Consider the following 17295-nt stretch of genomic DNA (forward strand, 5'->3'; position numbering starts at 1 on the left):
GATCATTCCAATATACAGGAGCCAGGGGGAGGGAGCAGCACAGTTATCTGAGTATTAAAGCAACAAGAAAGGAGGTTTCAAAATTTATATCTCGATCATACCCTGAACCTACTTTCCACTAAAGAACTAATCAGAAAGAAACTAACAAAAAAAACCCAACAGAAAACTCCCAAACCAACAAAAAAACCAACCAACCAACTAAAAAAAAAACAAAACCAAAAACACAACCCCACAAGAAAAAACAAACAACAAAAAAAAAAAACATAGAAAGAAGACAACTCCTCTGGTTTACAATTTAAGTTACATCACAGTCTAAAGCCAATATCTACTTTATATCAGGTATCACTACAGGGATAATATTTTGCTAATATAAGAGAACAGGAAGAAAAAAGGAACAAACTGTGCCATTGTAAAAGACTTTAGACTTATGCATTATCACTGAATAAATATTTGGACAACCTTGTTCATAAATAAAAAGGATTAAAGTAATTGTCCAGCCCTTGTAGTCATGTAGTCATTCCTAATGAAGACTGCAAATTTACCTAGCCATAATTATTCCTCACTACTGATATCACTCAAAAACAATACTCTTATTGAACAAAGAGTAGCATCTTGTCACCTAATTAAACATAATAACCAAGTGATTATGCAACACTTGGAGGAAAACTGTTGAGGATGAGGAGATTCCTGTTCCTTGTAGACCTAGTCAACATAACAACAGTAAGTTAAACTAGAAAAAAAAACCAAAAAACTTTAGGAATAGGCTTTTCTTACTACAAAAGTAGGTAATTTCACTGTGAAGGTACTTTGCTGAGAATGTTTCATTTAAATAGTTTTCAATAAACATCATGCTTTTTTAGAAATTTCTAATAGCCAGTATTGAATGAGTAGAAAAAAAGTTCCCACACTTCCCAGAAGTCTGCATCATGAGACTGATATTTTTCATCCTCAAGAGGCCTCAGTTTCTTCACTGCTACTTCCAACTTTCCTGAAGGTTGCCTGTTTTTCTAAAAATAACTGCAGATGAGAACACCAATTCTAAAAAAAATCTCCTTTCAGCTTCTGGTCAGGATCACTGAAATAGCACTGAACATGTGATGGTGGGCAGCCCTGGACATCAGGCACTACAAAGGGCATGAAGCCTGCTGAAATGGCTCCACAGGCTGAGTTCCTCAGCAGGAAAGCACTCTTGCCCACAGACTCCACCTTCACTTCAGGAAGCCCTGACATTTCCTGCAAGACAAAGTCACTCCATTTTGCACTTCTGTGCAAAAAGCCCACAAGGAGCTCTGGCAGGACTTCTCAAAGAAGAATTGCCTAGGGGACAGCTGGCCGAATTTCTTGCTGGTTTGAGTCGCTTTGGAGAGACAGTGGAATTCTTTAATCAGCTATGTTCAACAGAGCACATTTTGAATCCCTGTTTGCTTTCCTAAACCCCCCAGACTTTCTGAGGAGAAAAGAGGCAGCAGCAAAGGCAACTTCTGCTACTCCTCCCTTCAGCCTGCTACCCTGCAGAGGTCACTCAACACCATCTGTCTCTGTGCTGAACACATCCAGATGCTCAGGAGACTGAAAACAGCAAGAACCCACAATGAGCAAATCATGAGTGATCCTGTGAGAGTTTTAAAAGACTTAAAGAATCATAGATCTGATTATAAGTGAGGGAAAGTTTCAGGTCACCTACAATCCATTCTTCCACTCCAAGGGAGAATCAATTATGCTCAAGTGATTATGGCAAGTGCTCAGCTAACCTGCCCTTAGAAACATCTACAGGTGTCTTCAGAAGTCTGGCAAACTTTCCCAAAGAAAGTTGTTCTTAAGAACAAGTATATTTCACTATACCTGTGAAAAAATATTATTGCCACAAATAAAAAATACTGGGAAAACAAAGGAGAAAAGATGGAGGTGTGGTGGGGGGCAGGGGGAGAGCTAACACAACAAAAATAGCTCATCTAGGGAAACAATCTAACCCCCAGAAAAATGTGCCTTGGTTTTGTGCCTGACTCAAAGCTCCAATCACACAAGCTCTGGTAAATTTATCTTAAGTTATCAGTGGTGTCTGCTGATGTACTGAGCTGACAGTAAATGTCTACTACCTGTGAGGCAAATTCCAATTGTTACCAATATTGTACACACAGAAATTAAATTCTTAATTGGTAATGCCATTGGATTATTCATTTACATTTTCCTATTGAAAAGAGGAAGTTAACATTATATTCAGTATTTAACAAGTTTTAATTATCATCTTTGGCTTGGTGCATACTATGTGTTAAAGAAATCCTGATACTTCTTTTAGTATTAAAGAACACTCTTTAGAAATGCTGTACAAATTAAGCATGAAGTTACTGCTTGCTCCTCTGTACTATCAATTTCCTCATGCATTAATGGAACTATGCATAAAATAAGACAATTAGAAAGTGACAATGCAAAAGTATAAAGGAAAGGGGAGGACTTTATCATAGAGCTCCGAAGAGCTGGCTGAATTTCAAATAGAGAATTTAGTGGGTGGGGGAGGGAACACAGAGTACTTATGTTATTCTCATTATTTAAACTACAAGCTTCCTGGAGCTTGTTCATTGAAATGAGGATGGTTAATCTTAAGTATTCAGTAAATTCCACAGATCAGCTGAAAAGTCTTCTGAGGCATGGATTAAAGAACTTTCACAAGGCATCCCTAGTTCATGCATGGGTTAACTGCTTCAAAACACCAAGTGCTAAGTCTGTATAGGTAGAGACCACACTCCACAAATCCTTCTAGGATAATTCTAAAATGTTCAGGGTGTTAAAATTGGATAAAATTAATCCAAAGAAGGCTAAATTATTTGAGTAGGTTCTCCTAGTAAAGCACACAGAACAAAGAGTACAGAAGGAATGTTGAAAATTTTGAAGGTCCTCTTTTTCTGTTTATTATTATTTTTACTGCAGTATCATGTTGAGATGCTATTTAGAGCTAGATGGGGAATTACACAGCTCCTGCCCTGAAAATCTCATTTAGTTTTAGAGGTCAAATCTTAAATAACTATGGAATCCTGACCTACTGGCACTGGACTCAATACTGGAGACCAGAAGGAGGAAATGCTTATTATGTGACTGGGTTGGTTTTTTGGTTTTTTTTCCCTAATTAAGGTAAAATGCCATTTCCTTTTTTTGAACAAAAAATTATTTTCCCCTTATAAGGACAGGGATTTGCATTTAAAACAAAAACATTCTGTCAAGTATATTATTCTAATGTTACTATTCTAGCTAATCTGTTCAGCTATTTGTTCTATTTTACTATTCTGGGCTTTCAACAGAAGAGCTGGAAAAAGTACACATTTGCATATTTCTACATTACCAGTGTTTCTTCATTAGCTGCATGTACTATACAGCTCATACTTCCAGTGCATAGCACTGAAGACATATAATTTTGTACTTCTCCTTGCCATTTTTTTATTTTGTAACTTTCATTTTATATACAATTACATTTTAAAATGTAATGTTTTAAAATGCTTAATTTTATCAAATAATTAATGCCTATGTTTCAATATTTATGTATGCATTAATAATTCAGAACACATTATTTATACTTGCAACATTAGAATAAGAATTGAAAATTCAACGGACCATTTTATATCAATTTCTTGTCCTAAATAAAAACATTAATATACCAGGCATTTTGGAAACTTTGTGGAAGAAAGACTGGAAACACAAAAAATATACAAAGTTAACAGAACTATGCAATAGAGAGTTTGAAATCAAATCTAAGTATCAAATTAGCATTTCAGTGACTAGCAAACAAGCTGAACTGACATTTTAGACAGGAATAAAAGGTTTTGTTGCATATTGCTACCTGCCAACCATGGTAGTGACACCAATTCTAACAGAAGCATCACATGCTAACAGACATCAGAGATATATCAACAGCAGAGCATTCAATTGCATTAAACAATTATGTAGATGGAAAAAAACAAAACAAATATTATATTTTTTAGGTCTTTCAGATCAGAGGTTGTTTCATGGTTAGCATGACAAAACAAGCAACCATTGGCATGTGACCTCACCAGTGCTGAATACAGGCAGACAACCACTGTCCTGGCCCTGCTGGCCACGCTGTTTCTGACACAGGCCAGAGTGGCCATCTGGGCACAGCTGGCTCATGTTCAGCCCCTGCTGACCAGCACCCCTAGTCCTCTTCCACTGGGCAGCTTTCCAGCCACGCTGCCCCAGCCTGCAGTGCTGTGACCCAAGGGCAGGAGTCAGCACTTCACCTTGTTGAAGCTTGTACAATTGGCCTCAGCCTCTACATCCAGCTTGTCCAGATCCTGCTGCTCCATCCACCTTGTCCAGATGCTGTCGTTCCATCCACCTTGTCCAGATCCTACTGCTCCATCCAGCTTGTCCGGATCCTGCTGCTCCATCCAGCTTGTCCAGATCCTGCTGCAGAGCCTTCCTGCCCTTCAGCAGATCAACACTTGTGCCCAAGTTGGTGTCATCTGCAACTCACTTGAGAGAGCCTTGGGCAGATCTTCAATAAAAATATTGAACTGACTCCTGGGAACAGAAAAGTTACTTCCTGAAGTAATGCTTTCAGAAAGTGAAAGTTATGTGAAAATAAGGATGGCTGTCAAAAAACCAGCAGGGGCTCTTAAAACAACTTAATTGTTCTAGACAGAAATAGAGACTACTGAAGGATATCATATCAGAAGTGCAGTGCCAGAGAACATAATTAATAAAGCAAATGCTGGTGCAGGTAAACTGCTGAAATAACTAAAACATTAACTAAATCATTACATCAATAAGCAGAGGTTTGAAGTGAAAGTAGCTATGGAACAAGCTATGGTACAAACACAAATTAACACATCACCCAGGCTCCATGGTATCCATGCAAGGGTTCTAATGAAATACAGGATGGAACTGCCAACAACTTGCTACAGCTTCTTTGGTACCTAAACACTGACAAATTCGGGTCCAATCTTGAGTAACAAGGAAATTCTGGGGAGTACATTTAGGCAAGCATGAGATTTGATAATAGAATGTATCATAAATAACAGAATTAGTGAACATTTTATTAAATACAATCCATCAGTGAGGAGCCAATACAGCTTTTGTAAAGACAAATCTCACAAGAGCTGAAATTCTTTGCAGGAGTTACACTCATGCACAAGGGTGATCCAGCTCATGCAGCCTACTCCCCTTTCAAAAAAGGCTGTAAACAAAATTCCTCACTAGAGCTTTTTCAGCTAAGTAAGCTGCTGAGACATAAAAGCAAAGGTTGTGGAAAAATAACTGATTAAAATAGAGGAATCAGAAGATCAGAGTTCAGACTCAGCTCTCACAACAGAGGGAAGTCACTTGGACAGGGGACTGTACTGGGAACTGTCCTTTTTAACACATTCATAAGTAACATGGCAAGGGAGAAGGAGAAAGGAATGGCAGCTCTTCAGTGAGGTGAGAAAATCTACTCATGGTATATACTACAAGGTAGTAAAGAGGAGTGCCTTAAAGACCAGCAAAAATGCTGATCAGTCTGAGGGACCAGGCAATAAAACAGCTGGTGAAATCCAATTTAGATTCAGGTAAAATGATACATGTATGGAAAACTAATCCTGGCTTCATATATAAAACAAGAAGCTCTGAGTAGTAACACTAAAGAGCAGAAGAGATAATTACATGAAAGCATCAGTTTGGTGCTTGGCCATACTAAAAAAGTAAATTATAAAATTCAAGAAGCATTATGAAAATTAGGGAATATTAAGAAAGAAAAAGAGTATCAAGCAGAAAAAAAATATTCTATATAATTCTATAAAATTACACTTGTTCCACACTTTAAATATTGAATGAAGCTTCTGTCTGCTTCTCTCAATCGAGAGTGGAAAAGGTTCCAAGAGGCAAGAGGATCTATGGTATGAACTGTCTCCATACCTGGAAAGCTCAAATGCATGGAATGCTTCTATGTACAAAAAATGTGAGTTTGGGAGCTACTGTAACAGACACCTTCAAAATCTTTAGTGGAATCATCTTACATAAAGATTAGGTATTCATGTTTTCTTCCAAAAAAGTGAACAAATGAATAGCTCAAAAAGGTAAGAGTAGCCAGGTTCAAAGCAAACATGGCTGGACTTCAAACAACGAGTAGCAGCACCATGGACTTTGTGCAGGAGACACTGAATGCAAGTTCATGTGATGAAGTCAGGGTAAGAACAGACAAGCACCTATGAGAGTTCACTAAACACACTTATTCCCAAGAGTTTACAAAAGCTTCAAGATGAAAATACTCAGAAGCTGAAAGAATATTAGGAATTATCATATGGGCTAATCCTATTCTTATTCTTCTCCAAGCATCTGCTGGTGGCAACTGTTGGAGTAGGAATATTGAGCAAGATAGATTGGTGCAGAAATATTTTTCTGGTTAGATATTTGGAGGCAATTTTCCTGCATACTAACACACAATCACATTACAAAGGCTGAAGGAAGGGAGTACAATCACAGCTAATAACTTTGCAGTAGCTTAAGTATTTAAAAGATAAGCACTCAAAGTGCATTCCACTGTTCTTCAACTCATACTCAGGCAGAGGCTCCTTCTCGAAAAGTTTAAACCCTTCTTGCAACTTAGTCATTGAATCTATGAAATCTAGGCATGATGGCTCCTACAGTAAATAGTTTATGTATAAACTTGAACGATTAATTTCTTCGAATTTTAAGTATTTTCCTGTGTTTCTTGCTCTGCATTGCTCAGCCAGCAACACAGAGACAGACTTAGGCAAGAAAGTCCTATATGGTCAATCCTGTCATATGATTCTTCTTCAATCAAATACCAGTTGCTATCTACTGCAGGGCAAGAAAACATAAATGGAAAACTATTTCAGAACTACAAAACTCTGTATGGTTAAACACTCCCTACAGTTTCCAGCTTAAGTGGAGTCATGTGCACTCTTATGGATACTTGTTCTTTTGCCAAAACCATAATTTATCTTAAGTAACTCTTCTTCCTCCAGTGTTTACCCTCTGTGTCACAACTCCTCTAAACTTGTGTACACCAAATAAACCAGTATCCTACTCTTTATATGAATGTGTTACATTCATATAATCAAAAATGTACAATAATATATATAGTGATAATATAATAAATAATATTATAATGCATAATTTTTGAATACAAAATTTTACATTAGATCTTTCCACTGTTTTGCAAAATGGCACTATTTTATTTCTAGCTATTTCAGAAATACTTCATCTGATACAGACCAACGACAAATTTGCCTATTACAGAGATTCATTTTTGCTTGTCAATTATTGTCTAGGTCAGTCAGGGCTTCTCAAGTTTTCTCATGCACTCTTCTACAGATAAACGAAAAAATGCTTCTTTTGACATTTACACTTTCTGTTACATTTCACCCTAATCAAATTAGTCTTCAATCTTTCACCATTTAATGAAGCTTTTCAATTTCTCATCTACAGGTGAGAACATCAACAACTTCCCACCTTCTGTCTCCTGATTAAGACTGGTATCTCCAAGACACTTACAACAGGAGACAGGAAAATAATACAGAAAAACAGAGGCACAAATCTTAGAATTAGTATTGCTAATACCTGTTTAGGTAGATATTTGACAAGAAGTTACAAGAGGAGTTTTGATGGATAATGGAGTAATTTTACAGATTAATGAATATCATTAACAGCAATGTGAGAAGCAACACTGTTCCCTATGACTATGCATGCAAATTGCACCTGGAAAGTTTTCTTTACACATGCACTGCCCACACTGTAATATACTGTGTACTGAAAACCTTTTAAAAGGTTTTTTTTTCTTTGCTTGTGGTTTTTTTTTTTCCATTAAAGATACACTCATTAGGAATCAAAGATAGGACAGCTTTCAGAATATTTACATGAATTTTTTATATAACTGGCAAAAAGAATATTTTATTCTCAACAGAACTATCAAAAATAACAAATGTGCCTTTAGTATCTCACTGAATTAAATGTACCAGGTTTTAACTGCTCTTGTTAAAGTGTATCCAAGAATCATATACATAAAAAGGCCTGTAGTAAAGGACACAGCACTAGAAAATAGCTAGCTGGTTCTAGAGATGGAACTCACAGGCTCCAGAAGGTACCTTAATTGTCTAGACACTGTATGTGCAGCTTTAGGCACAGAAAAACAGTATTCTCAACACTCAGTAAGGAAGGAAATACCTTCAAAATTAAATGTGCAAGAAAAATGTGTTTCTGAAATTGCACTTCTTTTATCTTTTTAGATGCCCAAGCTATACTGGAAGTAAGCACCTCAAATTATGTTGAACATTTTCAACATTTAGTTTTTTCAGGCACATTGCCTTTGTTCAGACAATTGGATTAACTGATGCTATTGCCCAAATCTCACATAACATCTAAGCACTGATGCACTACCAGGAAACAAATATTCACTAATCAGAAATCCCCATCTACTCAGATCCATCCTTCCAGGAGATCCTTTTTTCTAGAACATCTAAAGCACCTGGATAAAGGCATTGCTTGTGAAATTTGGCAAAGAAAGAGAGCTGTGGTTTGGGTTTAACACCCTACCTTGCATCAAATGTGCTCACTTAATTCCTCCTGGTTTATATTCCTGGAAAGTGAAGTAGCACAGATGTCCAGCCATGATTTCTAAATAGCCACTGCTGGAAGCTGGACACCTAAGCATGACAATGGTTCTATCTCCAGGCCTGGAATTGGCACAGTTTTCAAAGATTATGGAAGTTTTTACGAGAAACTTTCAGACACTAGTGGCAGCTAATTAGATTTTTCAGTTGTTCAGATCACTCTCTTGACTTTGACAATCTGACTCCCACGCAAAGTCAAAGCTGAGAAGGTGTTTCAGAGTAGAAAAGCTGTGCAGAATACATGCCTTCCCTGTTCTTACTCATACCCAGCCCCATAGGCAGAGTATGAGCTTTTTTTCCTCCATTTTGGCTTGGCTCTGCACAGCTCTAAAGCAGCAATTCACATATCTGTTTTTCTGGAAATTCACCCTTTGGTTCTGTTAATTTAATTAAGTTGGATATTTTACATGCATTTTTCCTAACATTAGTGATTTTTTTAATGTAACATTAATGCTACTCTATATTAACAACCAGAAAATCAATGTGGTTTGTGGAAAGATATTTTTTAGTCCAGAAAACATTTCCAGTATAAAACAGAAATCTATCACCCCAAAAACTATCTATCATTTATCATGATAATTAATTTTATGTGTAATGCAGTGATGATAGGAAATGTCAATAATAATTTCTTTAGCACCATACTTTCTTAAATACTTTTTTAACATATGATGAACATCATATACTCATGCTCAATCGGTCTCTAAAATGTTAAGTTCCATTTATTTTTAATACACTTACTCTCTAATCTCCCCTGCCCTAGTGGATTATCCCACAGCAAGGCATATCTCAACAAAATCATACCATTTCAAGACTTCTGACAATTTCTGTGCTTACTTCTACCTTGTCAAGGTTGTACACATGCAGAATTGTTTATAAGGAGATTTCTACCACCTCTCTTTCTCTTCATGAAGAGAAACATATGGAGATTACTATCACAGGCAAAAATTTTCACCATAAATGAATTTTTAAAGCTTATGAAAACAAAACAGTGCAGGATAACAAAAGCTGTATTGTTACAGCTATAGGACATTCTCCAGTCCTACAACACTGAATAAATATACTCATAGAAATGCAAGTGTACACACACAGACACACACACAAGAAAAACCAGCTGAAAGACAGACTGCCTGTCACAACACAGGGATATGCTTGTGAATTGAATCCATTAACATACAAGATGGGTTTGACAACCTTGTGGTCAGTTTTCTATCACTCACACTTTTCCAGAATTCCAGAGATTTGTCTACACTTGAATGACAAAGAAAAAAAGAAAAAAAAAAACCCAAGACCACACACCCAAAACAAGCAACCATAAACTACTGTTCACTTTACTTCCCAAAGTTCACTTCAGTTCTGTTAGTATTTAGGTTTTTTTACAGGTGAGTGCCAACACACTCTGCTGGTAGGAAGTAAAAACAAACTTCTATAATTCGCTTTTATCACTCCATCTATTAATACCATTTTTCACTGGTAGTACTAGATTTGAAATGAAAAACCAAACAAACCAATCCAACCAAGTGTAGATCAAGGCATGGAGAAAAGATTTTTGATTTGTGACTTGTGCAGGCATACCCTGTGAAAATAAATCTGCCTTAATCCTCTTGCCTGAAAAAATCTGAAAGTTCTTTCCAAGCACTTTAAAAATGCAGACTCTTTAATAACTTTAAACTGCATTAGCAGTGAAATCAGCACTGTGCAATGAACATTTCAACCAATCTGTCTTCAGCATCCTCTGTCTATCTGTAAGATTCATGAAAAAGTAATAAAGGTTTGCATCTGATGAGCTGTTTCTACAGATGAAGTTAACTTTTGTCTAGGAAGCTACACTTTCCACAAACATGCCAGGATCTTTCTGCAGAGCAACTTTCCAAATAGTTCTGGAAAAGAAACACCAGCTGACTCTGAGGAGGAAAGACAATGGACACGATGAAGATAATCTCTCCTAGAAGCAAGATCTGAGGGATACAGTTTGCCAAAGAACTTTTTGTTCTCAAGGCCTGAACTTATTTTAAGGCTGCAGAAGCAGCATTTGGTCATATGTTTGAACAACTGAGAACACAGTATGATCTCATGCCTAACACAAGAACAGTTATCTTTATTACAATAAAATATCTTAAACTAGATTAATTTATCTTTATTTGAAACAAGCTCAGAATTTTTAAACAAACCATTCCAACAATCCTAGGCAACATATGTATTTGGAAAGTGTTTTGCAGTAATTCTGGACTCCATCATATACTTCTCACTATCAACTAATAATAGAATTATTATGGTATTACATGATATCAACATCAGCATACATAGTAAACTAGCAATGATAATGATTTTTTGCAACACAAACAATGTATCTCTCTCTTGATATTTCATGGCACTCTTCTACCTGAAGAAGAACAGGGATTCACAATTAATGGTATTTGAACCTTGCAGTACCTTCTCAAGTGCAGTCCTTGAGTTGTACTTAAACCAACACAGAGCTGAAGTTTTAGATTCTGGTTCCATTGCCAGTGGTCTCCTTAACATCAAAAACCACCAACCAACACTACAACAAAACAGCTCAGGAAACTGTATTTCAAAATGTGGATTCTGAACACTGATACAGAAAGATCACCACCTACTTTAATTAGTTGACTACAGACAGATGCACCAACAGGAAAAGGTTCACAGTTACAAAAGGCCATTTTACTCTTTCTTCGGGTTACCAAGATAAAAAATTATTACAAGCCAACTCTAAAGAAGTGAATTGTAGTTATATAATCTAAAAAGCAAACAAAGATTAGAATTTGTGAAGCAAAAAACCCCTACCATTTTTAAGCCTTCCTGAAATGAATAACTTGAGAAAAGTAATATTTCCTTTCCTCTCAAAGTTGCTCCCATCAGTAGAAGGCAACAGCATCAGTCATACTTCACTTACTCTCTTCTGTTGCTAATATGCTTGTCTAGAATTTTTCTAATACAGTAGTATTTACCAGAATAACTTGAAGGGCAGGTTAATGGACCACTTTACAACCTAGGTGCCAATTCTGCTAAACAAAATTTTTAAGAGAGGCACAGACACCAGAACTGTAGTTATAAATACACAGAATTCTTAGTGTGATTACTGCTATCATGCTGAGCAGCCAGAGTATAAACAAGTAAAGTTGTTACACTGCATTTTTCAAAAGCCAAGGAAATACACAAGGGTTTTGTTAAAAAAGAAAGTTCCAAATGTCACAGCTGAATTAGAAGATATAAACCAGCTTTTTAAATTGCTACTTTAAAGAAAAATCAATTGAAATAATAAGCTTGCCATAGAACATACTATACAAATAATGAAAGAAAGAAAGCTGTATGTCTTTTTAAAGTTATTATCTAGTGCACTTACCCAATATTGCAATAGTCTTTAAAATAGTTTAGATTGAGGTTATCAGCTCAATTCTATTAACATAATGTCATGATAAAATCAGGAAAGAAAAATCTATAATGTACATCTTTTTAAGACCCACTTTATGAAATAAGTCAAATTTACTATGTCATCCAAAAATACGAAATATGCATTCCAGAAAATAAGCGCTTAATAATTGGCATCTTTATAGAAAAATATTTACCTTTTTCCTCCGACTCTCCTTTTAGCAAAGGAGAGCTGAAAGCTTCAGATAGCCAACATAGGTATTATTAAAATATAAAGAAAACTTATTTGATGTAAGATCCCAAATATCATATCAAAATAAAATCTCATGCTCTATGACAATGTCTAAAAATAAGTCTCTCACTGAGAAATAAGAGCTCACAGATTCCTATCCTGTGGAAATCCCAATCCTACAAAGTCATCTGAAAAAGAATGCTTTTGGAGTTCAACTCTATCAAAATAATTTGTAGTATGAGGACCAAAAGTCAAATGGATGCAAACATATTAAAGACAGAAGAAATTTTTAAAAATAATCAGTCCTAAAATTAATACTCTGTTTTGTACATACAAGACATTAATGACAATGGGTGTTGTTTTGGTGTTAAAAAAATGGGTGTGGGAGGATTGTACTCAGTGGTCCTGAGTTCCCAGGTAACACTAGTTCTCACTATAATTTTTGCCTTCTACCTGAAGGATGACTAGTCTGAAATTTTGCTACATTTTATCACAATTATCATAATGTCAATTGGGAGCTGGTTTTGTTTTGTTTCATGCATTTTTGGGGGGGAAGTGGAGATCATTCGGGGTCTGGGTTTTGTTGGTTATTTGGATTTTTTTTTTTCATTTTGTTTCATTTGTATTTCTGTTGTTTGGAGTTTTTTCCCCCAAAAAGAGCTTTTTAACATCACTACTGTTGCACAGAACCCTTCTTTCCACATTTGAAGATCTTTAGCAGAAAAACAGACACATGATCTCAAAATATCCAGCTCAGGATCCCCTTTTTTTAGCCCCCTAAAATACTTCATGGGGGGCAGGAGGGCTGGGGGCTCAGGAGGTACTGAAGGGCCATCTGTACTCTACATGTCAGTGAGTCTGCACATTTCAGTGTACATAACACATAATTTTATTAAAGCCTCAGAAGCAAGATCAAACAAAACCATGCCATCATTTCCACCAGTGGTCACAGCCACATTGTGGGTATTTATTACAGGGAAAGAACAATGCCATCTTCTTCCTACTATGCTTAGCTCTCAGCTGCTCATCTCTCCTTCTTTTTCCAGCCTTTGAGCACAGTAAATTGAAAATCAAAAGTGAAAGCCAAACCAACCCACAAATAAAACACTTCTGTACAAGAAAAACAAAATCCATGTATTTCAAATCATTATGCTTCTTTAAGGAATTTCAATCAACTAAAAATCCAGCCATTCATCTAGAATTAAATAACTCGTTCAGGCTGAACAGTATGGGTTTTATTTCTACTATTCTGTGAGTATAAAAATCAGAAACACAACTATTGCCTTTGGACTAGGCAGGAGTTCAGCTTTTTTACACCAGATTACCTCTCCTTACAAACCTACAGCATAGTCAGTACAGGGGCACTATAAAAATTCTTAGTTTCTGTGTTAGTGCCTGTTTAGAAAAAAATATAGAAACCACCCAGGATTTCAGGTAAATTACATCTAACTATTCACATTTTGTGTGCTGAAGTATGTACATCCTACTCTTCCTCTGCCTTCCAATCCTACCACTGCATATAAATGCAACTGAAGTGCTTTGTGCAACACAATAGTTTCCTTGTACATGTCATTTTGCCCACTTCAGGTTTTCAGCTCGTTTGCTGATTTTTCAAAAGAAGTCAAACAACACTGATTAAAAAAATTATTTAGTTTTCTGACTCCTCCATTGCTATATTTAATGAAGATGAAAGTGAAACCACTTTTACTAGAACATAAACTACTCTTCCAAGCAGCAGGTAAGTTCACTTGATGATATTAAAAGGGAGAGAACACATTTACAGCCTATTTAAACAACAGTTTGGGATGATGGCTTTTTATTTTACTTTTCATTTTTAGAGTTATGTGACCCATTATTGAAATGAGAAGTTTCAGAAGCTCCTTTGGTGGGGACAGAAAATGGAAAGGAAAGAAGGGCATTATTTGTTGGTGGAGCTTTTTATTGGTTTGTTTTGGAGGGTTATTTCCTTTTATTCCAACAGCTGTTGCTAATCTTTCTTGAGAACAATAAATGCAATATAAGATAAAATTATTTAATTTCCCTTTGTCCATACCCTAATAACCCATTGTTTTGGGTTTGTTAATAATAAATTCAATTAATATCTCTAACTCTAGCCTGTTTTGCCCATGACAATATTTGGTGAGTGATCTCTTCCAGCTCTCAAGTCGTGAATCCTTCGTTATATTTTCTCTCCCCTGTCCAGCTGCAGAGAGGAGTGAGAGAGGGGCTTTGGTGGGTGACTGGCATCCAGCCAGGGTCAAGGCCCGCCCATCCGCCCATCCATCCATCCATCCATCCATCCATCCATCCATCCATCCATCCATCCATCCATCCATCCATCCATCCATCCATCCATCCATCCATCCATCCATCCATCCATCTTCATCTTATTTACTCATGTATTCTCTCCTTTTTAATTTTGTGTTTTGTTTTTGTTTGGTTGGCTTTTTTTTTTTTTTTTTTTGTTTGAGTAACTGTTTCTTCTCTGCATTTCAATTCTGTTTGGGCAGCTTGGATCTCTTGACTCTTCCTTCTTCCAAATGCCAAAAAGCTATGTGTTGCTGGGTGAAGAGAATGCATTACTTCATACAGAATGTCAGAGACACAGAAAAGAGGTTTAGGTCTGTGATCTGTCATAAGAGCTTCTGCAGCCAACATGAGAACTAAGACAAAAAAGTAGAGAGAAAAACCACACCACTTTTTTGAAGACACCTGTTGCTTTCCTATGGGCAACATTTCCTGTATATATACAGGAAGATCTTACCTTTCTAAACCACTCAGTTTTATTCCCATGTTCTCTATCTGTTTCAACTAAGATCAAAAACATGAGATTAAAAATAATGGGCACAACGTAAATTGCCTGAAGTTGCATTTACCAAAATTATTTATATATTCATTTTATTGCACTGAATGATTCTTTATGATCCCTCTTTTGTTTATTAAGACAAAAAGCTGAGTAATTCCTTAAATATTTTTAATTACTGGGATGCAGAGAACAAGTCTTGACTTTATATAACCTGACAGAATTCTACATAACTTATGACATTTCAAATGTATTTTAGCAACTGTTACTGCTATTGCATATCATACAGAAAACAGAATTATATGTTACATATAGAGGAACACGTGCCAAGATCTGCAAACCATGCTTTTCAAGATTTCAATCAAGCCACTGACAGTACTTGTCTGAAACTAAAGCAGGCATAACTATAATTAGTGGTAAATGTGAAACACAGCTTTTCAGTCTTTCACTTCAAAACCATATGCACTAATATGATACATTAATTACAGTAAAACAAGTGAATTTAGACCTATGTGCAACTGTGTACATAACTACACACTGGGTCACTCAGTGAAGTAATTATAATTTCATCAGCTTTGAGGTTTTATATCTGCTTCTGAAAACATAGAATCCTAAAATGCACACAACCTGAAGCCACCCACCATTCCAGAAGATGATGTGCTGCAACACAAGTTTCAGTGTTACCTTATTCCTCCTGCCTTCTCCCACTCCTGCCCAATTTCTAAGGGAGGAAAAGATACAGAACAGAGCAGGGAGGATAAACTTCCATGATAATCAACATTAAAAACAAGCCAAAGAAGCCCACATGCTATAACTGTTTAGAGATATGAAAAGCCATGAAGTTGTACCATTATCTCATTATAAATTCAATGTGACACTAGCTACAGCAAAAACAAGTTAGCAGCTAACATGAAGGGATTTGATTACTCATTACAGTCCATTCACTGCAGAGAATCATGAAAATGGATCAGCACAGAGGTAAATGATCCTTACCCCAATGACAAATTCTCCATGTTATTGCTGAGGAAAAGAGAGAGCAAAGGAACTTAGGTACTTTTGTTGCATAAACTTCCACCTGTTCTAAAAATGGAAAACAGTTACTAATCCAGATGTTATTTCGTATGTGCTGACCACAGACTTTTCACTGTTGGTCTGCAAGCACAGGTAAACTCAGAAATTCTTTTTAACCAGAATCTTCTTTTGCTGCACTGTCTCCATGTTATGCCACCTGCTGATACAATAAAGTTGCTCTTTGTACATGTACACTGGCAGGAATTCTCAGCTGCAGAAATTCCAAATGCAGGGACAGGAGTTATGTCACCACAGGCATTATGACAGCCCCTCAAACCACTGCAGCTACAGGAGGTTAAATTGCTTGGATCATTTCATCATTCTGAACCCATTCACAGCAATTAGCAAGAATCCTTACTCATTTTACCTCGTGTTTGATGAGCACATGAATCTAAAATTCACAGGGAGACACAGAATCACTGAGGCATTTCTTTGGAGGGACCACCAGAGATCATCTAGGCAAAGTTCCCATTCAAGTGGAGATTATTGCCAGCATTAAAGCAGGACAGCCTTGGTTTTGATCCACCACGGTCTAGAAACCTGAAAGTATGAAGACTACAATCTCTCTGAGCAAACTGTTCCAGTGCTGCTCCACTTCTCCTAGAATGTTTCTAGAAGATCTAAGACCACATGTTTGAAAGTTTAAAAGCTCAGTTTCACAGGAAGCAAGTCAGAAGAACTCTGACCAATAAATCATGGAATCAATGCAGGTCAAAAAGATCTCTGAAGATCATCTAGACCAAGTTATGTTGCTCTAGGTCTTTCCAGCTGTGTTTTGAGTATCTTACAAATAGAAAGTCCAATAGAAGTGTCCCAACAACCTTTTCCAGTGTATAAGCAGACTCACCAAGAGAAAGTTTTTTTCATAAGTTTAAATGGAATTTCCCGTGTTTCAGTTTGAGCCCATTGCCTCTTGTCATGTCACTGGGCACCACAGAGAAGAGCCTGGCTCCATCTTCTTTACTGTTTTCCATCAGGCATTTATACACATTGATGAGGTTCCTCTGAGCCTTCTCTCCTCTAGGCTAAACCTCAGCTCCTCGAGACAATCCCCATGTCACAATCACTCAAATCTTCTAAATCCTTTTGGCTTTTCACGCCAGAACATCTCTGTCTCCTCCAAACACCTGAATGAGACTATTACACTTCTTCCTATATCCAAATGTTAAAATAAACAAAACCAT

The 17295-nt window shown here is 36.6% G+C and overlaps 1 protein-coding gene across 6 annotated transcripts in view; it reads right to left on the reverse strand.

Moving 5' to 3' along the window:
* WASF1 (WASP family member 1) overlaps positions 1 to 17295 on the reverse strand; it is an 86827-nt gene that overhangs the window by 44748 nt on the left and 24784 nt on the right. The window contains exon 1 of one of the 6 annotated variants that reach the window (XM_079298725.1): positions 16034 to 16093. The exons of 4 other annotated variants lie outside the window; for them this stretch is intronic. In XM_079298725.1, the coding sequence (XP_079154851.1) occupies positions 16034 to 16053 (20 nt within the window). In that variant the 5' untranslated portion in view covers positions 16054 to 16093. Of the gene's footprint in view, positions 1 to 16033; positions 16094 to 17295 lie in introns of those variants that run through there. One more of the 6 variants, XM_079298724.1, reaches the window with a different exon arrangement.

The sequence above is a fragment of the Erithacus rubecula genome (genome assembly GCF_903797595.1).
Source record: "Erithacus rubecula genome assembly, chromosome: 2".
NCBI lineage: Eukaryota > Metazoa > Chordata > Aves > Passeriformes > Muscicapidae > Erithacus > Erithacus rubecula.